Here is a 26,779-nt window from a genome sequence, read left to right on the forward strand (position 1 = left end):
GCTCTTAGAGGATTGGCTACATCAGGGGTGTGTGGCTTAATATGCAAAGGAGTTCCTGCTACCAAAAAAGTCCTGGGTGTATCGGCTTTCTCTCTGCACATTCCATAAGAATTTTGGTCCCTTGGACATTTCCACTCTCCATTTTTTTTAAAAAAGAGGATGAGGTTTATTTTTGCTTCACGACAAGGTACTTTTTTGCATGTGCCGAGAACAAATCGGGTCAAAACCTTCAAGAGGACTAGGGGCTTGGAGTTAGCGTGGAATATGACAGGACTCCAGTGTAAGGCGTAAAGGAAAAGAGTGGCAGGATCGTAGCGACTGGAAAGAGGGTCAAAAGGTGGAGCAAGGAAGAAGCTATCTTCAGTAGAAACTTCGGGCCTGGCCCTTTGTCCTAATCTCTTTGGTATTTATTTTTTTCACATTATTTTTTTTTCCTTATGCAGCTTCCAGGATCCTTTTAGCAAACAGAAGAAGGGAGACGGACAATTTAAGTGTTTCATTTCTCCTGGAAAAAGCCACCCTTAACTATTTTTTGTCCCTTTCGGGGGAAAGGTAGCTACCCATTTTCCCTGCCCCCAAAAGGTTAAAAGCAGCTAAGAGGAGAAAAGGACAAACCCCCCCCCCCTCATTTTACTCTTTCTCGCTTCTGGGATAAAGCAGTCGTAGAGACTGCATTTGCAAAAGAATCCTTACAGCTGCTAAAAGGTAGATCCAGGTGGGGAGCCATGTTGGTCTGAAGCAGCCAAAGAAAGTTAGAGTGTCCAGTGATGGCACCTTTAAGACCAACCAAGTTTTATTCAAGGTATGTGCAAGCATACTTCTTCAGATAAGCTTACAGACAGGGCTGAGAGCCAGTTTGGTGTAGTGGTTAAGTGTGCAGACTCTTATCTGGGAGAACCGGGCTTGATTCCCCACTCCTCCACTTTCAGTTACTGGAATGGCCTTGGATCAGCCATAGCTCTGGCAGGAGTAGTCTCTGAAAGAGCAACTTCTGGGAGAGCTCTCTCAGCCCCACCCACCTCACAGGGTGTCTGTTGTGGGCGAGGAACATAAAGGAGATTGTGAGCTGCTCTGAAATTAGGAGTGGAGGGCGGGATATAAATCCAATATCTTCACCTACCTCACAGGGTGTCTGTTGTGGGGGAGGAAGGGAAAGGAGATTGTGAGCCGCTCTGAGACTCCTCGGAGTGGAGGGCGGGATATAAATCCAATACCTTCATCTACCTCACAGTGGAGACTCTTCGGAGTGGAGGGCGGGATATAAATCCAATATCTTCATCTACCTCACAGGGTGTCTGTTGTGGGGGAGGAAGGTAAAGGAGATTGTGAGCCGCTCTGAGACTCTTCGGAGTGGAGGGCGGGATATAAATCCAATATCTTCATCTACCTCACAGGGTGTCTGTTGTGGGGGAGGAAGGGAAAGGAGATTGTGAGCCGCTCTGAGACTCTTCGGAGTGGAGGGCGGGATATAAATCCAATATCTTCTTCAACCTCACAGGGTGTCTGTTGTGGGGGGGGGGGTGGGAAGGCAAAGGAGATTGTGAGCCGCTCTGAGACTCTTCGGAGTGGAGGGCGGGATATAAATCCAATATCTTCATCTACCTCACAGGGTGCCTGTTGTGGGGGAGGAAGGTAAAGGAGATTGTGAGCCGCTCTGAGACTCTTCGGAGTGGAGGGAGGGATATAAATCCAATATCTTCATCTACCTCACAGGGTGTCTGTTGTGGGGGGGAGGAAGGTAAAGGAGATTGTGAGCCGCTCTGAGACTCTTTGGAGTGGAGGGCAGGATATAAATCCAATATCATCATCATCATGAAAAGCAAATTAGCATACAACATGAGGAAGGCGTTTTGAGACAAAACAGGAACAACAATCCAAGTTTACAGGGCCAACAGCTGTACGGCTCCAATTACAGGGAAACAACCAGTTGAAGCAATAAATTTATCAAGATAGGAGATAAGTGTGTAAGACAAGCTTTTCTAATTGTGGGAAGTTAACTGAGGGTCCTTTACGACACCCCATTCGTCTCCCCTCAAGCATGAAGGTCACAGACAGCAATTTTTCCCCAACCCTGTTTATAAGTTTGAAATTCAGGCCGGTAGGAGCACTGAAAGTCAGGAGTACAGTGGGGGGTTTTGGGGTTTTTTTGGCAGAAGAAAGCTTAAGAGAAGTAGCAAACCCCACAGTGGATGGGAAAGGGTGCCCCCCAACTTTTAAAGAAGCCCCCTGACTTTTAAAATCCTGGCTACGCCCCTGATTGGAATTGTTTTCTTCCATTGCGGTCTATCTGATGAAGTGTGCTTATGCACAAAAGCTCATACCTTGCATAAAACTTGGTTGGTCTTAAAGGTGTCCCTGGGCTTTAGCTTTATTCTATTCGAGAGCCAGTTTGGTGCAGTGGTTAAGTGTGCGGACTCTTATCTGGGAAAACCAGGTTTGATTCCCTCCTCCTCTACTTGCAGCTGCTGGAATGGACTTGGGTCAGCCAGAGCTCTCTTATCTGGGAGAACCGGGTTTGATTCCCCACTCCTCCACTTGCAGCTGCTGGAATGGACTTGGGTCAGCCAGAGCTCTCTTATCTGGGAGAACCAGGTTTGATTCCCCACTCCTTCACTTGCAGCTGCTGGAATGGACTTGGGTCAGCCAGAGCTCTGGCAGAGGTTGTCCCTGAAAGAGCAGCTTCTGTGAGAGTCTTCTCAAACCCACCCGCCTCACAGGGTGTCTGTTGTGGGGGAGGAAGAGAGCCAGTTTGGTGTAGTGGTTAAGTGTGCTGCAGACTCTTATCTGGGAGAACCGGGTTTAATTCCCCACTCCTCCACTTGCAGCTGCTGCAATGGCCTTGGGTCAGCCATAGCTGTGGCAGAGGTTGTTCTTGAAAGGGCAGCAGCTGGGAGAGCCCTCTCCAGCCCCACCCACCTCACAGGGTGTCTGTTGTGGGGGAGGAAGGTAGAGGAGATTGTGAGCCTCTTCGGAGTGGAGGGCGGGATATAAATCCAACATCTTCTTCTATCACACTAAAAGGGGTGTGTAGTTGAACCCTTCAGCTATTCTGGTGTTGAGGGGGCCAGTTAGTTCAGAAGAAAGATTTGAGGCACATGATTGTTTTTGTAAGCAGGGGGTCTGGATTCTGGAGAGGCTGTGTTGGGACTCTTCAGAATTTGAACATATGAACATATGAAGCTGCCTTCTACTGAATCAGACCCTCAGTTCATCAAAGTTAGTATTGTCTACTCAGACTGGCAGCGGCTCTCCAGGGTCTCCAGCTGAGGTTTTTCACGCCTCTTTGCCTGGACCCTTTTTAGTTGGAGATGCCGGGGACTGAACCTGGGACCTTCTGCTTACCAAGACCTGTCGCTGCCCACCTCCCCCCATCTGTCCTGGCTTGCGTGCTTATGAATGCCCTTTCTCCCCCCACCCTACCCTGGCAGGATGGAAACCTACGAGGACCACCCTTGGTGCCCGTACGGTTACCAGAGCAGCGGGGAGGAAGAGCACCACCATGACCCACACCTGGCGAAGGTGCGCGAGAAAAGCAACAGCCACCGCCACCACCACCGGTCCTCCTTCCTTGTGGACGAGCTTGACATGCTGATGGACAAAGCGGCCATCACTATCCAGGCCTCGTGGCGGGGCTACCTGACACGGAAGAGGCTGATGTCGGAGCATGCGGCGGCCTCCACCATCCAGGCGGCCTGGAGGGGCTTCATCACTCGAGAGTACCTGGCCATGCAGCGAGACCAGGTGCCCTCGTGGAACGTGCGCGGCCACAGGAGGAGGACTCCTTCGCCTGCCTCTTCCGACGACGGGAGAAGATCCTGGGGGCGCCCCTCCATGGACAAAGAGAAAGCGGCTGAAGTCATCCAGGCCCACTACCGGGGGTATATGACCCGGCAGGCCATTTCTCAGTGCCACGAGGCAGCCACCACTATCCAAGCTCACTGGAGGGGCTACCGCACCCGCCAGGATCTGTCCCAAGGACAGCAGCCCTTTGACTCAGGCTTCTACAGCCACCGGGAACGTGTGGCGGGAGACTCTTTGAGAGGGGGTCCATATCCCAGGCCGCACTGGCAGAAGGTTATTGTGGGTGAGCCGGAGGAATGGCGAGGGACGGCGCCATATCGGTCGCAAGAGAGAAGGAGAAGAGAGAGGGTGGAGCTGCCGAAGCAGAAGACGTGCCCTCAGTGCGGAAGGTGCACGACCGTCCGGGTGCTAACGGGGGTGGGCAAGGGCCCACCCTCTGAATCGGAAGTGGATGAGAGTGATTATGAGGGAGACCACCGCCCTCCTTCTGCCCGTCGCCGTGGCAGGGATAACAGCCCAGCCTCGAGGGAGAGGCCGAATCGCACCAGAAACTCCCCTTCAGGACCTCACGCGTTGTACTCAACATGCCCCCCAAACTCTGGCCACTGCCGACCAGTGGCTAGTCACCCTCACTGGCACGGCTACAGTCCCTGCGGCACGAGAGTGCTCTTCCCACCCTACGGCCCGAGGCCCACAAGGGACTGCAGCGCCAGCCGGAGCTACTCGTCCACCAGCGTTCGCCATCAGCGAGAACCCGCCGACGGCACGGCCGACTGGCTCTTTGAGAACTACTGCACCCGCCCAATCGGCGAGGGCCAGAGACGCGTCTTCAAGACCAGGAAGCACATGTGGGAAGTGGTGAGAGCTGCCACCCGCATCCAGGCCTTCTGGCGGGGCTGGCAGGCTCGGCGGGCCTTGCGCCTGCAGCAGGAAGCTGCCACTCGGATCCAGTCGGCCTACCGAGGCTACAAGACCCGGGCCTACCTCACGGAGGCTGGCGTGCTGAGCGAAGGAGACACTGACTGACTGCAGCTTGCTGCTGTCAGCATTCTGGACCCGGTGGCAGCCGGTGGGAGGGACCGAGGGGTGACGGGCACAGGCTGTCTCCAGCCCCCTCCGCCTCCGACAGCAAAGTGGCTGACAGCCCAATAAATGGAATGAGAATTACAAGGAGAATTACAAGAAATCTGTGCTAACCGGGCAGAAAACCATGGTTTCTGTTGTTTGTTTTCAGCCGGTATTTCCAGAAATCCAAATGGTAGACTCCTGCCCCAGTTTTCCCAGCGATTACGGCAACAAAACGAGACACAGGTTCAGCCCCCAGCACCAACCACATTTTATTGGCTCCTTGCTTGCTGGAAACAGCTTTGCTTGGCTGCCTCTTCCCTCCCAGCAGGCTCCCTCGTTTCTCTCTTGCCTTTCGGGCTCCTGAAAGCATATTGTGTAGCACCAGCAGAAGGTGTGACTGTGGAGATGGGTGGCCCTTCTTATAGAGGTTCTACCCACAGCTAGTGCCAGCAAATGGCAACTGCCATGGCCCCAGAGGTTCTGGCAGGGCCCACGGTCACTGACCCTCATTGACATATCTCCCTGCCACCTGTCTGCATGCCCTTCAAACCCCCCTCCCGTGTACCCAGCTTCATGGTAGCCATGGCAGCAATACTCCCAGTCACAAGCACTGCTGTCATGGAAAGAGTATGCAGGAAACTGAGAAGTGGGAGAGTGAAGGATGCCCCAGCCAGGTGTGTGTGTGTGTGTAGGGGGGGGGGCGGAGACAAGAGGGACAGCTGATTATGAGCAGATTGCAGCCCCTGGGTGCTGCCTAACCAGCCCCCCACCCCGGTAGAAACCAGCCCTAGATTGCCCACTTCAGCGGTGCAGTTCAGTTCCTTGAGCGTGTGATCATTTCCCCCCTTTTAGAAACCCAAACAAAACCCAGACAGACAATTTCAGATGGAGGGGGAATTCCCATTCGTCCTCCAGCGAGAGAGTTCTCCCTCCTGAGAAAGCCCCCCCAGGTGTCTCCACAGTGTTCCCAGAAGGTCAAGAGAAAGGGGAGGAATTAAAGTTCCACAGTGCATTCCAAAAAGCCCCCCGACTCCTCTTCCAGCGCCGGTCTCCAATGGCTTTCTTTCAACCTGTCTTTTCTCTGCAGAGAAGGATAGCGGCTAGTTGGGTTGGGGGATGTTTTCAGCATGTCGTGAATTGCAATGCCCTGCCTGTGGGTGTCTCCCAGGGGCGTCTGGCCAGTCACTGCGGGAGCAGGGACACTGGCTTCTACGAGTTCCCTTGGTCGGATCCAGCCAGTGCAGTTCCACTTACACTCTTAGTCAACTCTAGCTGGCAGGCCAGCAGAGGTCAATGGGGATGAATTCCAAGGGCAGGGAATTGTTGTTTCTCCGTGGCCATTAGCCCATTAGGCTATAAGGCCTTCTTTCACCAGAGAAGAGCTTTTCCCTGGGATGGGGGGCTATGAATTGCTCCCTATTGCATGTAGCTGGACCCCTCTGAAGGGGCAGAAAGGGCGCTCAGAGGGTAGAACCTGCTCGAGATGAGGGAGATGCTAAAACATCAAAGATCCTTTCTTTCCCCTTTGGTCACTAACAGCAGTGGAAGGTTCCGAAGCCAGTTTAGTGTAGTGGTTAAGTGCGCGGACACTTCTCTGGGAGAACCGGGTTTGATTCCCCACTCCTCCACTTGCAGCTGCTGGAATGGCCTTGGATCACCCATAGCTCCCGCAGAGCTGTCCTTGAAAGGGCAGCTTCTTGAAGAGCTCTCTCAGCTCCACCCACCTCACAGGGTGTCTGTTGTCGGAGAGGAAGGGAAAGGAGATTGTGAGCCGCTCTAAGATTCGGAGTGGAGGGCGGGATATAAATCCAATATCATCATCATCATCTTCAATGTTTCCTCCCCAGTCAGAGAAAGCAGACCTAATGGAAAGGTCGGGACGGAGGTGAAAGTTCAGGGAGGTCACAGCAGGTCCTCGGGGCGGCGTACCCATCCCCGAGGGTTTCATGGCGTCTGCCCGGAGTCCACACCCGGAATTCAGCAATGGATTTCGTAAGCAATCTGAGGCTGGAACATCAGTCCCTGGTTGACAAAAAGATCGTTGGCTTCCGGGGGCCCCTCCTCTTCCCCTTCCAGGGTCTGGGTGGCCTGGTCTTGCAGCTGTTCGGGGAAAACCCCCAGCAGGCCTTGAGGGTCCTTGTAGGTGGCGAAGAGGGGCTTGTTGCGATCGATGACGAACATCTCATGGCCTCTCTCGTCGCGGTACTCCTCCAGCTGGGCAAAGGTGGTGGGCCCGTCAGAGTAGTCGTTGACATAGAGGATGTTCTCCTCCTTCTTGGCCTTCTCCCGCTTGCGGTGCTTCCGGTAGATCATGATCACCAGGAAGAGGGCCACCAAGGCCAGGAGGGAGATGGCAACCGCAATGGCAGTCTGGGTGGCCATGCCGAGAGCGTTGAAGTCCATGCTCTCCATGTCGTAGAGGGGCTCCTGGCTGATGTCCAAGGTAGCCGGGTAACCCCGCGACGTCTGCTGCTGCAGCTGCTGCTGCTGGGACAGGTTGACCATGAGGTGGAAGAGCACGCGGGCCGTGCCCCCGGGGTTCGAAGCCTCGCACTCGTACTTGCCCGCATGCGCCACCGTCACGTTATTCAGGAAGAGCATCCCGCTGCCCGTGTCCGACTGCTCAAAGCGTTCCCCCACGCTGCGCTCGCTCAGCTCAAAGGTTCCGCCGGGCAGCCGGGCCCCGTTGGCCCTGGATCCCCCCGATCGCCAGTGCGCCAGCTTACGCCACGTGACCAGCGGCTGGGGGTAGCCGGAAGCCTGGCAGGAGACACGCAGGTCATCTCCCAGGTGGGCGGTCATCTCCAGGGGCTCCACTTGCACGACGGGTGGGATGCAGATCAAGCTGTTGCCTGGGATATCCCTCAGGCTCTGGTAGGCCAGCCGCGGGGGCTCAGCACACACCATCTTCCGGTCCAGAGGACTCAGCAGTCGCTGCCCGTCCTCCTTGATCCAGCTGCTGAGCCAGTGCAGAGAGCAGTCGCAGCGCCAAGGGTTATCTGCAAGGAGAGAGAGAAAAGGCCCACCCAATTGGTTATCTCTTCCTTTAATACAGGGGTGTTAAACATGCAGCCTGAGGGCTGAATCAGAGCCCTTAATCAGAGCCCTGAGCAACTGGCTCTTGTCTGCTTCCTTCTCCCTCTCTCTTGCTTCCTTCTGCATCACAGCTTGCTTTGCCAGGCTTGCTCAATCGCACAGCAGAGCTACAGAGCAAAGCCTCTGTTTTCTCCATTGCCTGAGGCTTCTCCCTTGGGGAGGAAGGCGGGGGGGGGAGGAATAGCTTGCTTTGCTAGGCTCTCTCAATTGCACAGCAGAGCTACTGAGCCAAGTCTCCCTTCTACTGGGTGAGGCTCCTCCCCCTCCTGGTCCCCTGAGGGAGGAAGGACGGAAAGAGCCAGAGCTTCCTTTGCCCAGTTCCTTGGATCGCACAGGAGAGATACAAAAAAAGCACCTTTAAGACACATAAATGCTAATGTTTTAAGCATGTTTAAAGTTTTTTTTTTTAAGTTTTTTAAAAAAGTTTAAAGAAAAACTTTAATTCTGTTTGTGTGTGTGTCCTTTATAAAGTTTATATCTCTGCTACCTGGCATTACAGTCTCATTTATGTCAGAACTGGCGCTCGTAACAAATGAGTTTGACACCCCTGCTTTCTTTAATACATTCATCAGCCACTTTTCTCCTTTGAGAAACTCAAGGGAGCTTACAGGACACGGAAGATAACTGTAAAAGCACACACATACACACAAAACCCGTATAATAAATAAGCCACATAAAAGGTCATGATTCAAAAAACTCCCAATTAGGACTGCTCCTCGAAAAAAACTAAATCAGTCAAATGCAGTCCTACAGAAATCCTGGATGGCTGAAAGCGAGGGGAGTCAGGCGCACCTCCCTGAGGAGGATATTCCACAATCGTGGGGCTGCTACCAAAAAGCCCCTGTCTTGCGTGCCCACCAGAACAGCTTCTTCGATTGGGGGGACGGTCAGGAGGGCTCCTCCCTAGGATCTTAATGCTCAACATCTGGAAGAAGACGGCCCTTCAGACCCCCCAGTCCCAAGCCATGTAGGGCTTTAAAGGACACAACCAACACTTTAAACGGGGCTTGGGAGCAGATTGGCAGCTACAGTAAGAACCTAAGAGAAGCCCTGTTGGATCAGGCCAACGGCCCATCCAGTCCAACACTCTGTGTCACACAGTGGTCAAAAAGACAAAACCCAAGTGCCATCAGGAGGTTCACAAGTGGGTCTAGAAGCCCTTCCACTTTGCCCCCCCCCAAGCACCAAGAATACAGAGCATCACTGCCCCAGACAGTTCCAATAAGATACTGTGGCTAATAGCCACTGATGGGCCTCTGCTCCAAATGCTGATCCATCCCCTCCTGGAGCTATCTATGCCTGCAGCAGCCATCACCTCCTGTGGCAGAGAATTCCATGGAATAGTAGATTCCCCTCTCCAGATCTAAGGCACAGCTGGTACTAAAGAACAGGCTGCCCATTCGGGTGACTAGGGGCAACTGGAGTGTATGTAATATTCCCAAGCCAGTCCGATGGAAATTGGCAACCGAGAGATGCTTGCTAAGGATAACCCATCCCTGCTCAGGGCTTTTCTTTTGCTTTTTTAGCAGGAACACAGTTCCAGCTGGTTTGGCAACAGGGGATGCGGTCTAATATGCAAATGAGTTCCTGCTGGGCTTGTTCTACAAAAAAGCCCTGTGTGAAACTATGGTGGCATCAGGGGGTGTGGACTAGTATGCAAATGAGTTCCTGCTGGGCTTTTTCTACAAAAAAGCCCTGTGGGAAACAACGGCGGCATCAGGGGGTGTGGTCTAGTATGCAAATGAGTTTCTGCTGGGCCTTTTCTACAAAAAAAGCCCTGTGGGGAACAACGGCGGCATCAGGGGATGTAGCCTAGTATGCAAATGAGTTCCTGCTGGGCCTTTTCTTCCAAAAAAGCCCTGTGGGGAACAACGGTGGCATCAAAGGGTGTGACCTAGTATGCAAATGAGTTCCTGCTGGGCTTTCTCTACAAAAACAGCCCTGCGGGAAACAACAGTGGCATCAGAGGCTGTGGCCTAGTATGCAAATGAGTTCCTGCTGGGTTTTTCTACAAAAAAAGGCCCTGTGGGAAACAACGGTGGCATCAGGGGGTGTGGCCTAGTATGCAAATGAGTTCCTGCTGGGTTTTCTACAAAAAAGTCCGGTGGGAAACAACGGTGGCATCAGGGGGTGTAGCCTAGTATGCAAATGAGTCCCTGTTGGTTGTTTCCTACAAAAAAGCCCTGTGGGAAACAGTGGTAGCATCGGGGTGTGTGGCCTAGTATGCAAATGAGTTCCTGCTGGGTTTTTCTACAAAAAAGCCCTGTGAGAAACAACGGTGACATCGGGGTGTGTAGCCTAGTATGCAAATGAGTTCCTGCTGCGCTTAAAAAAAAGCCCTGCCCCTGCTGAGCTCACAACTTGAAGATGGGGCAGATTTCTATGGCAAAACAACAGAGGGGAGCCCTCTAATTCAGTGCAGTGGCTCAGTGCAAGCTGCACTGTCTCTCCACCAGGCTCCAGAGGCTGCTTCTTAAATACAATTTCAGGGGATGTGATCATGTGTGTGTCCCTTGTCATGGTGTGTTGCCTCTCAGTCCCTTGTGATGGCATCCAAAGGGGGAAGTGTTTGTGGGTTTCCTGCATTGTGCAGGGGGTTGGACTAGATGACCCTGGAGGTTCCTTCCAGCTCTATGATTCTAAACTCCTGGGAACTGTAGTTTGGGGACGATGCTGAGACAATCCCTAGTCTCTTCTGAGGCCTACAGTTCCCAGGCTTCACTGAGCTTGAAACGGGCTTACAGGAGTCCCTGAAGGTACAGCCGGATGTTGACTTAAGCTTGTCCAGAATATCATTATTACTGGGAAGCTCAACACCCCCATGCACCCACCTCGAGCCCTTTAGAGCTAGGAGCAAATTCCTTCTTCATATGCACCCACCCTTCCAGGGGTGGCCAAACTGTGGCTCTTTCGCACATATTGTGTTTGTGTGGCTCTTGAAGCCCCCACGGCCCCATCAGCTGGGTTGGAGAAGGCATTTCTCTCTTCAAATCACTTCTCCAAACCAAGCCAGCTGGCAGCTTGGAGGATGCATTTCAAGTTCAAGTTGCTTTCTTTCCACCTCTCCTTCCTTCCTTCCTTCCTTCCTTCCTTCCTTCCTTCCTTCCTTCCTTCCTTCCTTCCTTCCTTCAAACATTTGATGTTTATGTCTTGTGGCTCTCAGACTTCTGATGTTTATTCTGTTGGCTATTTAATTAAGCAAGTTTGGCCAACCCAGGCCAAGCCTGGTATCTTTCTTCCTTCCTTCCTTCCTTCCTGGAGAGCCAGTTTGGTGTAGTGGTTAAGTGTGCGGACTCTTATCTGGGAGAACCGGGTTTGATTCCCCACTCCTCACTTGCACCTGCTGGAATGGCCTTGGGTCAGCCAGAGCTCTCTTATCTGGGAGAACCGGGTTTGATTCCCCACTCCTCCACTTGCACCTGCTGGAATGGCCTTGGGTCAGCCAGAGCTCTCTTATCTGGGAGAACCGGGTTTGATTCCCCACTCCTCCACTTGCACCTGCTGGAATGGCCTTGGGTCAGCCAGAGCTCTCTTATCTGGGAGAACCGGGTTTGATTCCCCACTCCTCCACTTGCACCTGCTGGAATGGCCTTGGGTCAGCCAGAGCTCTCTTATCTGGGAGAACCGGGTTTGATCCCCCACTCCTCCACTTGCACCTGCTGGAATGGCCTTGGGTCAGCCAGAGCTCTCTTATCTGGGAGAACCGGGTTTGATTCCCCACTCCTCCACTTGCAGCTGCTGGAACGGCCTTGGGTCAGCCAGAGCTCTCTTATCTGGGAGAACCGGGTTTGATTCCCCACTCCTCCACTTGCACCTGCTGGAATGGCCTTGGGTCAGCCAGAGCTCTCTTATCTGGGAGAACCGGGTTTGATTCCCCACTCCTCCACTTGCATCTACTAGCATGGCCTTGGGTCAGCCATAGCTCTGGCAGAGGTTGTCCTTGAAAGGGCAGCTGCTGTGAGAGCCCTCTCCAGCCCCACCCACCTCACAGGGTGTCTGTTGTGGGGGTGGGGAGGTAAAGGAGATTGTGAGCCACTCTGAGACTCTTCGGAGTGGAGGGCGGGATATAAATCCAGTATCTTCATCTACCTCACAGGGTGTCTGTCGTGGGGGAGGAAGGTAAAGGAGATTGTGAGCCGCTCTGAGACTCTTCGGAGTGGAGGGTGGGATATAAATCCAATATCTTCACCTACCTCACAGGGTGTCTGTTGTGGGGGGGGGGGGGGAAGGTAAAGGAGACTGTGAGCCGCTCTGAGCCTCTTCGGAGTGGAGAGCGGGATATAAATCCAATATCTTCATATACCTCACAGGGTGTCTGATGTGGGGGGCGGGGAGGTAAAGAAGATTGTGAGCCGCTCTGAGACTCTTCAGAGTGGAGGGCGGGATATAAATCCAATATCTTCATCTACCTCACAGGATATCTGTTGTGGGGGAGGAAGGTAAAGGAGATTGTGAGCTGCTCTGAAATTAGGAGTGGAGGGCGGGATATAAATCCAATATCCTCATCTACCTCACAGGGTGTCTGTTGTGGGGGGGGGGGAAGGTAAAGGAGATTGTGAGCCGCTCTGAGACTCTTTGGAGTGGAGGGTGGGATATAAATCCAATATCTTCATCTACCTCACAGGGTGCCTGTTGGGGGGGAGGAAGGTAAAGGAGATTGTGAGCCGCTCTGAGACTCTTCGGAGTGGAGGGCGGGACATAAATCCAATATCTTCTTCTTCTTCTTCCTTCAAGCTTGACTAATGCCTCTCTGTATGCCAAATGTCCCACCAGGGAGCACCTGGGACTGGGTGCTGGAAGCCCTTCTGAATTAGTTTGAGCACCAACACCTGTCCTTTGAGCAATCCTCATGCAGCTGCAGCTGCAGCTGCATGCAGTCACAGCAAACAGTTCCTGTTCCCAAGAGACCCACAACTGGTTCAGAGCACTGACCGGCTGGTCCTTGTGACTACTGCAAACCTGTTCCTCCCGCCTTCCCCTGGCCAAACATTTTGAAATAAAATCTTAAAAAGGGCTAAAAAGCAGGGGGAGGAGGAACAAATGGGGAAGTAGATAAGCGTTCGTGCTTCTGAAGAAGCTGTTTTTAAAAAGTCAAATTTATGCCATGCAGGGCTATTTTTGTAGCAGGAACTCTTTTGCATATCAGGCCACACACCCCTGAGGTAGCCAATCCTCCTGGAGTTTACAGTCGGTCCTGTACTAAAAGCCCTGTAAGCTCTTGGAGGGACGTGTGGCCTAATATGTAAAGGAGCTCCTACTACAAAAAAAGCCTGGAGTAGAGTAAGATGTCTTTTTCATTAACTTCAACATAGGCTCCCGCAATCTATCCCCAGGGTCAGCATTTGATGGGTGTTCACCAGGGGTGGAATTCTAGCAGGAGCTCCTTTGCATATTAGGCCACACACCCCTGAGATAAGAACATAAGAGAAGCCATGTTGGATCAGGCCAATGGCCCATCCAGTCCAACACTCTGTGTCACACAGTGGTCAAAAACTCCAGGTACCATCAAGAGGTCCAGTGGTCAAAAACCCCAGGTGCCATCAGGAGGTCCATCGAGAAGCCCTCCCACTGTGCCCCTCCAAGCACCAAGAATACAGAGCATCACTGCCCCAGGCATAAGAGAAGCCATGTTGGATCAGGCCAATGGCCCATCCAGTCCAACACTCTGTCACACAGTGGCCAATATGTGTGTGTGTGTGCGCATATAAACAAACCCCAAGTGCCAACAGAAGGTTCACGTGGGTCTAGAAGCCCTTCCACTTTGCCTCCCCCCAAGTACCAAGAATACAGAGCATCACTGCCCCAGACAGTTCCAATAATATACTGTGGCTAATAGCCACTGATGGACCTCTGCTCCATATTTTTATCCAATCCCCTCTTGAAGCTATGCTTGTAGCTGCCACCATCTCCTGTGACAGTGAATTCCACATGTTAATCACCCTTTGGGTGAAGAAGGACTTCCTTTGATCCGTTCTAACCCGACTGCTCAGCAATTTCATTGAATGTCCACGAGTTCTCGTATTGTGAGAAAGGGAGAAAAGGACTTCTTTCTCTACTTTCTCCATCCCATGCGTAATCTTGTAAACCTCTATCATGTCACCTCGCAGTCGACGTTTCTCCAAGCTAAAGAGCCCCAAGCGTTTTAACCTTTCTTCATAGTGAAAGTGTTCCAAACCTTTAATCATTCTAGTTGTCCTTTTCTGCACTTTTTCCAATGCTATAATATCCTTTTTCGAGGTGCGGCAACCAGAATTGCACACGGTACTCCAAATGAGACCGCACCATCGATTTATACAGGGGCATTATTATACTGGCTGATTTGTTTTCAATTCCCTTCCTAATAATTCCCAGCATGGCGTTGGCCTTTTTTAATTGCAATTGCACACTGTCTTGACATTTTCAGTGAGTTATCCACCACGACCCCAAGCTCTCTCTCTTGGTCAGTCTCTGCCAGTTCAGACTCCATCTACTTGTATTTGTAGCTCCTCCCAGAGCTTACAGTTGGGCCTGTACAAAGAGCCTTATAAGCTCCAGGAGGAATGGCTACTTCGGGGGGGGGGGGTGCATAGCCTAATATGCAAAGGAGTTCCTGCTACAAAAAAAGCCCTGCTCCCATGGAAGTGTGTTTGAGTGTGAAATTCTATAACAGGAGTCCGCCATCCTTTCTGACCCGTTGGAATCTTGATATAGTGGGGAGCGTTCAGCCTCGAAACGGTTGCTGCAGCTTGCGTTTGGGCACACGGGGGAGATCCTTGTGCTGTGGCGGAGGCTGCATCCAAACCAATGTTTTCAATCAATCCGCACAGCCAATTAAACCTACTGTGGCCAATCAGAAGGTTTGCTAGGCAAAACTTCCACCCGGCCCCTCCCACTTGGTGAGCATCAGCGTCTGAACTGCCTGCCAGATAATTTTACTTCACTGCCATTGGTTCTTAAATCTGTACCCTGTTGCATTCTGGGCCACTGCCTACCAGCTATGTGTGGTTCTGCTCAGCTCTGTATGGCTTTGCTCCCTGTGCCGGATTCCTCGTCTGAGGAAGTGGGCTTAAGAGCACACGAAAGCTGACGTTCTAAATAAAAAATTGCTGTTCTTAAAGGTGAAACTTGACTCCTGCTTTGTTCAATCAACCACTGCCTACCAGATAATTCTACTTCTTTGTCCTTGGTTCTTCAATCTGTACCCTGTTGCATTCTGGGCCACTGCCTACCAGCTCTGTGCGGCTCTGCTCAGCTCTGTCTGGCTTTGCTCACTGTGCCGGATTCCTCGTCTGAGGAAGTGGGCTTAAGAGCACACGAAAGATGACATTCTAAATAAAAATGGGTTGGTCTTAAAGGTGCCACTGGAGTCCTGCTTTGCTCAGCTGCTTCAGACCAACACGGCGGCCCGCTTGGGTCTACGTCCACAGCTCCGCGGAGCGAAGAGGAGCCCTCCCGGCCTGCAGGTGGCGCCAGAGCAGCACCGGTGAGGCTTACCTGTCAACCGCAGCACCTGCAGGCTGATCAGGGGCCGCAGGGCCATCCGACTGATGGTGCGCAGGTTGTTCTTGCTGAGGTCAAGCAAGGCCAGCGAGGTCAGTCCGGCCAGGGCCTGGTCCTCCAGCGCCTCAATGCTGTTCTCCTGCAAGTGAAGCTCCTGCAGTCTCTGTAGAAACAAAAGCAGGTCTGGCACCATCCCGCAAACACAGGAAGCTGCCCTTGACTGCCTCGGACCCGCCCCCCCCCCAACCTTGGTCCTTCAAGGCCAGTCTTGTCTACTCGCCAGGGTCTCAGGCGAAGGGCTTTCCCATTACCTCCTTCCTGGGCTTGGGGTTGCCAAGTCCAATTCAAGAAATATCTGGGGACTTTGGGGGTGGAGCCAGGAGACTTTGGGGGGTGCAGCCAGGAGACATTAAGGGTGGAGCCAAGATCAAGGCTGTGACAAGCATCATTGAACTCCAAAGGGAGTTCTGGCCATCACATTTATGGGTCAGCACACCTTTTCAATGCCTTCCTTCCATAGGAAATAATGAAGGACAGGAGCACCTTCTTTTGGGGCTCATAGAATTGGACCCCCTGGTCCAATCTTTTTGAAACTTGGGATATACTTTGGGGAGAGGCACTAGATGCTATACTGAAAATTTGGTGCCTCTACCCCAAAAAACAGGCCCCCCCCCAGAGCCCCAGATACCCGCAGATCAATTCTCCACGATTTTCTATGGGAATAAATCCCCGTAGGGAATAATAAGAGTTCCCAGCAGACATTTCCCTCCCCTCCCCCCGCTTTCTGACGACTCTGAAGCGGGGGGAGGGCCTCCAAACCGGGGGATCCCCTGCCCCCACCTGGGGATTGGCAACCCTACCAGATCTAGATGGGCAGCCACGTTGGTCTGCAGCAATCAAAACCAGCAAGAGTCCAGCAGCATTAACAACATTTGTGGCAGGGGAGGAACTTTTGTGAGTGACCCATGAACGCTCCTCCCCTGCCACAGATTTTGTTAGTCTTTAAGTTGCTCCTGGACTCTGGCTCTTTTCTGCCGCCCGGTTTTTTAAACAGGAGATGGTGGGGGTCGAATCTGGGACCTTCTGCATGGAACTTATGAACATATGAAGCTGCCGTCTACTGAATCAGACCCCCCTCGGTCCATCAAAGTCAGTCTTGTCTACTCAGACTGCCAGCAGCTCTCCAGGGTCTCAAGCTGAGGTTTTTCACACCTATTTGCCTGGACCCTTTTTAGTTGGAGGTGCCAGGGATTGAACCTGGGACCTTCTGCTTACCAACCAGATGATCTACGACAGAGCCACTGTCCCTCCCCTAAAGGTTTTGGGAGATCCATTGTTCATATGAACATATGAAACTGCCTTCTACTGAATCAGACCCTCAGTCCATCAAAGTCAGTATCGTCTACTCAGACTGGCAGTGGCTCTTCAGGGTCTCAAGCTGAGGTTTTCCACACCTATTTACCTGAACCCTTTTTAGTTGGAGATGCCGGGGATTGAAACTGGGACCTTCTGCTTGCCAAGCAGATGCTCTGCCACTGAGCCACCATCCCTCCTCAACTGCTTCAGAGAGAGCCAGTTTGGTGTAGTGGTTAAGTGCGTGGACTCTTCTCTGGGAGAACCGGGTTTGATTCCCCACTCCTCCACTTGCACCTGCTGGAATGGCCTTGGGTCAGCCAGAGCCTTCTGTCCTTGAAAGGGCAGCTTCTGGGAGAGCCAGTTTGGTGTAGTGGTTAAGTGCGTGGACTCTTCTCTGGGAGAACCGGGTTTGATTCCCCACTCCTTCACTTGCAGCTGCTGGAATGGCCTTGGGTTAGCAATAGCTCTCATAGGAGTTGTCCTTGAAAGGGCAGCTTCTGGGAGAGCCAGTTTAGTGTAGTGGTTAAGTGCATGGACTCTTCTCTGGGAGAACCGGGTTTGATTCCCCACTCCTTCACTTGCAGCTGCTGGTATGGCTTTGGGTCAGCCAGAGCTCTCCCAGAGCTATCCTTGAAAGGGCAGCTTCTGGGAGAGCTCTCTCAGCCCCACCCACCTTACAGGGTGTCTGTTGTGGGGAAGGAAGATAAAGGAGATTGTGAGCCACTCTGAGACTCCGAGATTTGGAGTGGCGGGTGGGATATAAATTCAATATCATCATCATCATCATCATCATCATCATCATCATCATCATCATCATCATCATCATCATCATCATCATCTTCTTCTTCTTCTTCTTCTTCTTCTTCTTCTTCTTCTTCTTCTTCTTCTTCTTCTTCTTCTTCTTCTTCTTCTTCTTCTTCTTCTTCTTCTTCTTCTTCTTCTTCTTCTTCTGTAATTTGCCAAGATTTGTACTGGGGAAAAAAAGGTAGGTGAAGAAAAAAAATTGGATATATATCCTGCCCTATACTCCTGAATCTCAGAGCGGTCACAATCTCCTTTACCATCCCGCCCCCCCCCCCCCCGCCACAACAGACACCCTGTGAGGTAGGTAGGTGGGGCTGAGAGAGCTCTTACAGCAGCTGCCCTTTCAAGGACAGCTCTGCGAGAGCTATGACTGACCCAAGGCCATTCCAGCAGCTGCAAGCTGAGGAGTGAGGAATCAAACCCGGTTCTCCCAGATAAGAGTCCGCGCACTCAACCACTATACCAAACCAGCTCACTGTGGAAAGAAGGGGGGCACTTATTAGTATTGAACTACTGTGGACTGGCAAATAGAGAGAATGGAGTTCCAATTCCCTGCCACTAAATAGATTCAGGTGAGTAGCCGTGGTGGTCAGAAGCAGCAGAAAAAAGGTTGAGTCTGGTGGCACTTTTAAGACCAACAAAGTTTTACTCTGGGTGTACAGCTTATTCCCAGAATAAAACTGAGTTGGTCTTAAAAGCGCCACTAGATTCAAACTGCTCTGTTACCACAAAATGTCTATCAAGTCATTCTGGAAATGTGCAAAAAAACCTCCAAAACACCCAAACAAACCCATTTTATCCCACTGGGCCAAGACTGTTCATAAGAACAGAAGAGAACCCATGTTGGATCAGGCCAATGGCCCCTCCAGTCCAACACTCTGTGTCGCACAGTGGCCAACCACATATACACTGTGGTTAATAGCCACTGATGGAACTCTGCTCCATATTTTTATCCAATCCCCTCTTAAAGCTGGCTATGCTTGTAGCCGCCACCACCTCCTGTGGCAGTGAATTCCACATGTTAATCACCCTTTGGGTGAAGAAGTGCTTCCTTTTATCAATTTTAACCCGACTGCTCAGCAATTTCATTGAATGCCCACGAGTTCTCGTATTGTGAGAAAGGGAGAAAAGGACATGCATAATCTTGTAAACCTCTATCATGCCACGCCGCAGTCGACGTCTCTCCAAGCTAAAGAGTCCCAAGTGCTTTAACTTTTCTTCATAGAGAAAGTGTTCCAACCCTTGAATCATTCTAGTTGCCCTTTTCTGCATTCTAGTTGCCCTGTTCTTATGCTGGGGGGCTGCTTATGCCAGAGGAAAGCACCTTCATTAGAAGAACTGATCCACCAGCTACAACTCATGTTGCATGTTCTCAGATCCTTTTGTATTTTATATGTTGTCAAAGGTTTTCCCAGCCGGAGTCCATTGGTTGTTGTAGATTTTCCGGGCTGTGTGGCCGCGGTCTTGGCATTGTGAGACCTGATGTTTTGCCAGCAAATGCGACTGGCATCCTCAGAGGTGTAACCCAGAAAACTGGAGTTCTCTCTGGGTCAAATTGAGAAGAAGATGGTAGGCAGGTAATTTATATCTACTCAACCAGGTGGGGTAGGGCTGAGTCATTATCTTTTGTATTTTATACAACTGGGCTTTTGTATTTTATAAAGAAAGGCACAGTGTAAATGTTCTCTATAAATCGGCCCCTCCTGGGCCACAGCCCACTGATTGTCCCCCGATATAGAAGAAGAAAAAGATGAAGAAGAAGATATTGGATTTATATCCCGCCCTCCACTCCGAGGAGTCTCAGAGCGGCTCACAATCTCCTTTACCTTCCTCCCCCACAACAGACACCCTGTGAAGTGGGTGGGGCTGGAGGGGGCTCTCACAGCAGCTGTCCTTTCAAGGACAACCTCTGCCAGAGCTCTGGCTGACCCAAGGCCATTCCAGCAGGTGTGAGTGGAGGAGTGGGGAATCAAACCTGGTTCTCCCAGATAAGAGAGCTCTGGCTGACCCAAGGCCATTCCAGCAGGTGCGAGTGGAGGAGTGGGGAATCAAACCCGGTTCTCCCAGATAAGAGCACTATGACTGACCAAGGCCATTCCAGCAGCTGCAAGTGGAGGAGTGGGGAATCAAACCCGGTTCTCCCAGATAAGAGAGCTATGGCTGACCCAAGGCCATTCCAGCAGGTGCGAGTGGAGGAGTGGGGAATCAAACCCAGTTCTCCCAGATAAGAGTCCGCACACTAAACCACTACACCAAACTGGCTCTCCATATGAGCCCACCTCTCCGTTCCTCATCTCCAAAATGGGCCATGCAGTCTCTAGAGACTGAAGGCACTCATGTGGGATGCGTGACCCCTGATCCCTCACCCCTCACCTCCAGGTCGCAGAAGGTGAAGTCCGGCAGGCGGGTGATTTGGTTCCCGGCCAGATAGAGGACGCGCAGGTTCTCCAGACCTTTGAAGATGCTGCTGTTGATGAGGTGGATGCGGTTGCCGTTCAGTGCCAGCTCCAGCAGCCGGCCCTGGTTGCGGAAGGCGCCGGGCTCCAGGGCCGAAATGGTGTTGTTCTGCATGTACAGGTACTGCAGGCCCGAGAGAGAGGCCAGGTCTTGCTGGTGGATCTGCGTGATGCTGTTGTCCTGGAGGAAGACGGTCTGCAGCACCGAAGAGGGACAGAAAGCCGTCAGACAACCCCAGTGCTTTGGCTGGCCTAGCAGCCATTTCACGTCCTGTCTTCTGCTTGAGATCTGAGCCCAGGAGCACATGACAGACCAGGGGTGGCCAAACTTGCTTAACGTTAAGAACCGCATAGAATAAATGTCAGATATTTGAGAGCCACAAGACATGAATGTCAGATGTTTGAGGGAAGGGAAGAGAGGAAGGAAAAGAAGAAGATATTGGATTTATATCCCACCCTCCACTCCAAATCTCAGAGTCTCAGAGCCGCTCACAATCTCCTTAATCTTCCTCCCCCACAACGAGCACCCTGTGAGGTGGGAGGGGCTGAGAGGGCTCTCACAGCAGCTGCCCTTTCAGGGACAACTCCTGCGATAGCTATGGCTGACCCAAGGCCATTCCCGGAGCGGCAAGTGGAGGAGTGGGGAATAAACCCGGTTCTCTCAGATAAGAGTCCGCACACTTAACCACTACACCAAACAGGAAGGATGGAAGGAAAACAGATGAGGGGAAAGAGAGGTGGAAAGAAAGCAGCTTTAATTTCCTTCATTCACAAGCTGCTGGCTGGCTTGGCTTGAAGAAGTAGTTTAAAGAGACAAATGCCTTCTTCAAGCCGGCCGGCAGGGTGATGGGGCTCTGAGAGCTACACTATATGTGTGAAAGAGCCACATGAGGTTCCAGAGCTGCAGTTTGGCCACTCCTACTACAGACCAACCTGATTTCCAGGGCAGAAGCTTTTGAGAGAAAGAGCTCCTTTCGTCAGCAAGACCAGCTCATCCGTTAGGCAGAGCAGACACAGGGCCCCGGGCCCAGTATATTCTTAGGGGCCCACGGAAAGGTTTTTTATTTCTTTTTAAATCAGAAGGCAAAAACATGAACTTTCAGGGTCAAAGAAAATGTTTTGTTTTTCTCAGAGCAGAAAAAAAAAGAAATGTTTAGGGCCCACTAAGATCAATTACATAAGAACATAAGAGAAGCCATGTTGGATCAGGCCAGTGGCCCCTCCAGTCCAACACTCTGTGTCACATAAGAACAGAAGAGAAGCCATGTTGAATCAGGCCAATGGCCCAACCAGTCCAACACTCTGTGTCACATAAGAACAGAAGAGAAGCCATGTTGGATCAGGCCAATGGCCCATCCAGTCCAACACTCTGTGTCACATAAGAACATAAGAGAAGCCCTGTTGGATCAGGCCAATGGCCCATCCAGTACAACACGCTGTGTCACACAGTGGCCAAAATATAAATATATATACACATTCATTAAATGCCCACGAGTTCTTGTATTGTGAGAAAGGGAGAAAAGTACTTCTCTCTCTACCCTCTCCATCCCATGCAGAATCTTGTAAACCTCTATCATGTCACCCCACAGTCGACGTTTCTCCAAGCTAAAGAGCCCCAAGCATTTCAACCTCTCTTCATAGGGTAAGTGTTCCAAACCTTTAATCATTCTAGTTGCCCTTTTCTGGACTTTCTCCAATGCTATAATATCCTTTTTGAGGTGTGGTGACCAGGACTGCACACAGTATTCCAAATGAGACTGTACCATCGATTTATACAGGGGCATTATGACACCAGCTGATTTGTTTTCAATTCAAATTCCCAGCATGGCGTTGGCCTTTTTTATTGCAATCGCACACTGTCTTGACATTTTCAGTGAGTTCTCTACCACGACCCCAAGATCTCTCTCTTGGTCAGAGATCTTGCCTAAAACAGAAAAGAATAAAATGTTGACGTATTTAAGGTTGCATCAAAAAGTAATTTTTAACGCCCTGACCTAGATAGCCCGGGCAAGCCTGATCTTGTCGAATCTTGGAAGCTAAGCAGGGTTGATTCGGGCAAGCACTTGGATGGAAGACCTCTTTGGAATACCAGCACAGGGAAGCAGAGGCAGGCTTTATTCAGCCACCTCCCTTCCAGGGAGGCAAGGACTCATCAGCCCCCCCCCCACTTTATAGATTCAGGCGGGTTGCCACGTTGGTCTGAAGCAGCAAAACAAAATTTGAGTCCAGTGGCAACTTTAAGCCCAACAAAGTTGTATTCTGGGTATAAGCTTTCCTGTGGAGTATGTGTGTGCACATACACAAGAGCTTATACCCCAAAGTAAAACTTCGTGCTTCAAAAAAGGGTGCATGCACACGAAAGCTTATACCCCAAAGTAAAACTCTGATCTTTGAAGTGTGCACGAACAGGAAAGCTTGTACACACACAGCAGCTTATACCCCAAAGTAAAACTTTGTGCTTCAAAAAGGTGTGCATGCACCCGAATGCTTATATCCCAAAATAAAACTTTGATCTTTGAAGTATGCATGAACACGAAAGCTTACACACACACAAAAGCTTATGCCCCAAAATAAAACCTTGATTTTTGAAGTATGCATGAACATGAAAGCTTACACACGCAAGCTTATGCCCCAAAATAAAACTCTGATCTTTGAAGTATGCATGAACACGAAAGCTTACACACACACACACACACACACACACACACACAAAAGCTTATGCCCCAAAATAAAATTCTGATCTTTGTAGTATGCATGAACACGAAAGCTTACACACACACAAAAGCTTATGCCCCAAAATAAAACTTTGTTCCTCAAGAAAGTGTGCATACACACGAAAGCTTATACCCCAAAATATTTTTGAAGTATGCATGAACACAAAAGCTTACACACACACAAAAGCTTATACCCCAAAATAAAACTTTGATCTTTGAAATGTGCATGAACACGAAAGCTTATACACACACAAAAGCTTATACCCCAAAGTAAAAATTTGTTCTTCAAAAGAGTATGCATGCACACGAATGCTTATACCCCAAAATAAAACTCTGATCTTTGACGTGCACATGTTAACACAGAAGCTCATACACACACAAAATCTTATACCCAGAATGAAACTCCGTTGGGTCTTGAAGGTACCCCTGGACTCCAACTTTGTTCTCCTGCCCTCCCCGCAACCCTTACAGAGTTTCCTCCTCCCCTCCCTGAGGCCCGGGAGCCTCTTTGTCTGCCAGACCCTTACCTGGGAATACCAGACCTGGGAGGCAGAGGCAGGCTTTATTCAGCCACCTCCCTTCCAGGAGCCTTACCTGGGTGGAGAGGGGGATGCTGCCCGGCAGCTCTTTGAGGCCCAGAGAGCCACACTCCACCGTCATGCTGTAGCAGCGGCAGGTGATGGGACACGTGTGGGCCTGGAGTGCCACGAAGCCCAGTAGCCAGAGGGTGAGAAGGGAGGCCTTGGCCAGGGCCATCCTAGACCAGCTGCTGAGGAGAGAGAGAGAGAGGGAGAGGCAAAGCGAGAGTCAGAAACCAGGCCCACGGGGGAAGTTTGGTGCAACTTGCAGACAAGAGAGGAGGCGGCTGAGAGATGATAGGATCACCATCTTCAAGGACTTGAGAGGATGGTGTGGCATTGTTTTCTGTGGCCCTGGAAGGTAGGGCCAGAACCAATGGGTTGGAAATAAATCAAAAGAGTTCCCAGCTCAACATTAGGAAGAACTTCCTGACCGTTAGAGCGATTTCTCAGTAGAACAGGCTTCCTCAGGAGGTGGTGGGCTTTCCTTCCTTGGAGGTTTTTCAACAGAGGCTGGATGGCCATCTGACAGCAATGAAGATCCTGTGAATTTAGGGGGAGGGGTTTGTGAGTTTCCTGCAGTGTGCAGGGGGTTGGACTAGATGACCCTGGAGGTCCCTTCCAACTCTAGGATTCTATGATTCTATTATTCTAAGCTGGAACGTGTCCAGAGGAGGACGATGAAGATGGTGAAGGGTCTGGAGACCAAGTCCAATGAGGAAAGGCTGAAGGAGCTGGGGATGTTTAGCCTGGAGAGGAGGTGGCTGAGAGGTGATAGGATCACCATCTTCAAGTACTTGCAGGGCTGTCCTATAGAGGATGGTGTGGAATTGTTTTCTTTGGCCCCGGAAGGCAGGACCAGAACCAATGGGTTGAAATTAAATCAAAAGAGTTTCCAGCTCAACATTAGGAAGAACTTCCTGACTTTTAGAGCGGTTCCTCAGTGGAACAGGCTTCCTCCTTGAGAGGTGGTGGGCTCTCCTTCCTTGGAGATTTTGAAACAGAAGCTAGATAGCCATCTGAGGATCCTGTGAACTTAGGGGGAGGTATTTGTGAGTTTCCTGCATTGTTCAGGGGGTTGGACTAGATGACCCTAGGAGTCCCTTCCAACTCTATGATTCTAAGCCTTTATTTATTTAATCAAATTTCTGTCCTGCCCTCCCTTGATGGGCTCAGGGCGGCTAACAACGGACAATTCTTTTGAATCACTGGCCAAATCATTCTATTTGACCTTTACAAGCTGAACTTATTTTCCTATTATTGCTCGCTGGGAAAATCGGATTGGCGCAGGTATGGAAGTCCAAGAAAACGTCTAGTATTGAAACTTTGTTTACAAAGGCCTGGGACTTAGTGATAAAAGACAAACCGGCTACTCAGATATTATTGATGGAAAATCCTGAAATGGATAATGTTTTTGTAGAAAAACGGTTTGTATTTTTTGAGTTTGCTAATTCCAAAGACTGTAAAATACCCAGCAAATATGCAGACTTTGTATTAATTTAGAAAGGATTATTAATGGTTCATTTCATTCCTCGCTGTAGTCTATAATATGTGAATGTAAAGCGACATTGTTCTTCTGAATATTTTGTTGTATATTTTGATTTTGTTCGAATAAAAGTTGTTTAAAAGTTCAAAAAAAGAAAAAAATGAATATAAATTAAAAAAAAAACTGTATATGCAATAAAAACATTTCCAGGCATTTTACAGTCATCAATCTATTCGTTAAAAGTCCCAGATGTCCAGCTTCTGCTTTCAATTATATTAGTTCAGTGAGATTGTTTGTGTTGTGGAATAACCGCCACCTCCCATTAAGTGTTGAAAATGAAGAAGAAGAAGATGAAGATATTGGATTTATATCCCGGCCTCCACTCCGAAGAGTCTCAGAGTGGCTCACAACCTCCTTTACCTTCCTCCCCCACAACAGACACCCTGTGAGGTGGGTGGGGATGGAGAGGGCTCCCCCAGCAGCTGCCCTTTCAAGGACAACCTCTGCCAGAGCTATGGCTTACCCAAGGCCATTCCAGCAGCTGCAAGTGAAGGAGTGGGGAATCAAACCTGATTCTCCCACATAAGAGTCCGCACACTTAACCACTACACCAAATTGGCTCTCATAGAGTTTTCAAGAAGATGACTGTAGATTTATATTCCGCCCTTCTCTCTGAATCAGATTCTCAGCTTACAATCTCCTTTATCTCCTTCCCCCACAACAGACACCCTGTGAGGTGGGTGGGCTGAGAGAGCTCTGACAGAAACTGCCCTTTTAAGGACAGCTCTGCCAGAGCTCTAGCTGACCCCAAGCCATTCGAGCAGCTGCAAGTGGAGGAGTGGAGAATCAAACCCGGTTCTCCCAGATAAGAGTCCGCGCACTTAACCACTACACCAAACTGGCTCTCCAGTGAGTTTGAACAGTTTGGTTTCAAAGTGAGTTTGAAAAGTTTGGTTAGTAGATTTATACTCTCTGAATTAGATAGTAGATTTGGACAGTAGATTTATACTCTCTGAATCAGATTCTTAGAGCTGCTTACAATCTCCTTTATCTCCTTCCCCCACAACAGACACCCTGTGAGTTGGGTGGGGCTGAGAGAGCTCTCACCGAAGCTGCCCTTTCAAGGACAGCTCTGCAAGAGCCATTCCAGCAGATGCAAGTGAAGGAGTGGGGAATCAAACCTGGTTCTCCCAGATAAGAGTCCGCACACTTAACCACTACACCAAACTGGCTCTCCAGAGTTTTCAAGAAGATGACAGTAGATTTATACACCGCCCTTCTCTCTGAATCAGATTCTCAGCTTACAATCTCCTTTATCTCCTTCCCCCACAACAGACACCCTGTGAGGTGGGTGGGGCTGAGAGAGCTCTGACAGAAACTGCCCTTTTAAGGACTGCTCTGCCAGAGCTCTGGCTGACCCCAGGCCATTCCAGCAGCTGCAAGTGGAGGAGTGGAGAATCAAACCCGGTTCTTCCAGATAAGAGTCCGCACACTTAACCACTACACCAAACTGGCTCTCCAGTGAGTTTGAACAGTTTAGTTTCAAAGTGAGTTTGAACAGTTTGGTTTCTCAATGACTTTACTCAAAAATTAGGAGAGACGAATGAGACACACATGCATTACTAGAGAAGGGTGAAGAGTCCGGGAGCACTGTTAAGACTAACAAAATTTGTGGCACGGCAGCTTTTGGGAGTCCCTGTTTGCTTCTTCAGTTCTGATCTGGCCACCTGCAGCCTTCCTGAGCGAACCCACCAAGTGGATCCCAGGCGAAGGATCCTGTAGGAATTGTGTCTCCCCATGGCGCAGAGTGTTAAAGCTGCAGTACTGCAGTCCTAAGCTCTGCTCACGACCTGAGTTTGATCCCCGGCGGAAGCTGGGTTTTCAGGTAGCCGGCTCGAGGTTGACTCAGTCTTCCATCCTTCCGAGGTTGGTAAAATCAGG

General features: G+C 50.5%; 1 protein-coding gene across 1 annotated transcript; it reads right to left on the reverse strand.

Moving 5' to 3' along the window:
- Positions 1-5,113: 5,113 nt before the first annotated feature.
- LRRC24 (leucine rich repeat containing 24) lies at positions 5,114-23,543 on the reverse strand. The gene is made up of 4 exons (XM_060243158.1): positions 23,369-23,543; positions 19,978-20,256; positions 15,439-15,607; positions 5,114-7,868 (listed from the first exon to the last, which is right to left on the reverse strand). Exons 1-4 carry the CDS (start codon positions 23,528-23,530, stop codon positions 6,847-6,849), a joined length of 1,632 nt encoding a protein of 543 aa, XP_060099141.1. The 5' UTR covers positions 23,531-23,543; the 3' UTR covers positions 5,114-6,846.
- Between the last annotated feature and the right edge of the window lie 3,236 nt (positions 23,544-26,779).

Source organism: Heteronotia binoei, chromosome 7, assembly GCF_032191835.1.
Source record: "Heteronotia binoei isolate CCM8104 ecotype False Entrance Well chromosome 7, APGP_CSIRO_Hbin_v1, whole genome shotgun sequence".
NCBI classification, from domain to species: domain Eukaryota; kingdom Metazoa; phylum Chordata; class Lepidosauria; order Squamata; family Gekkonidae; genus Heteronotia; species Heteronotia binoei.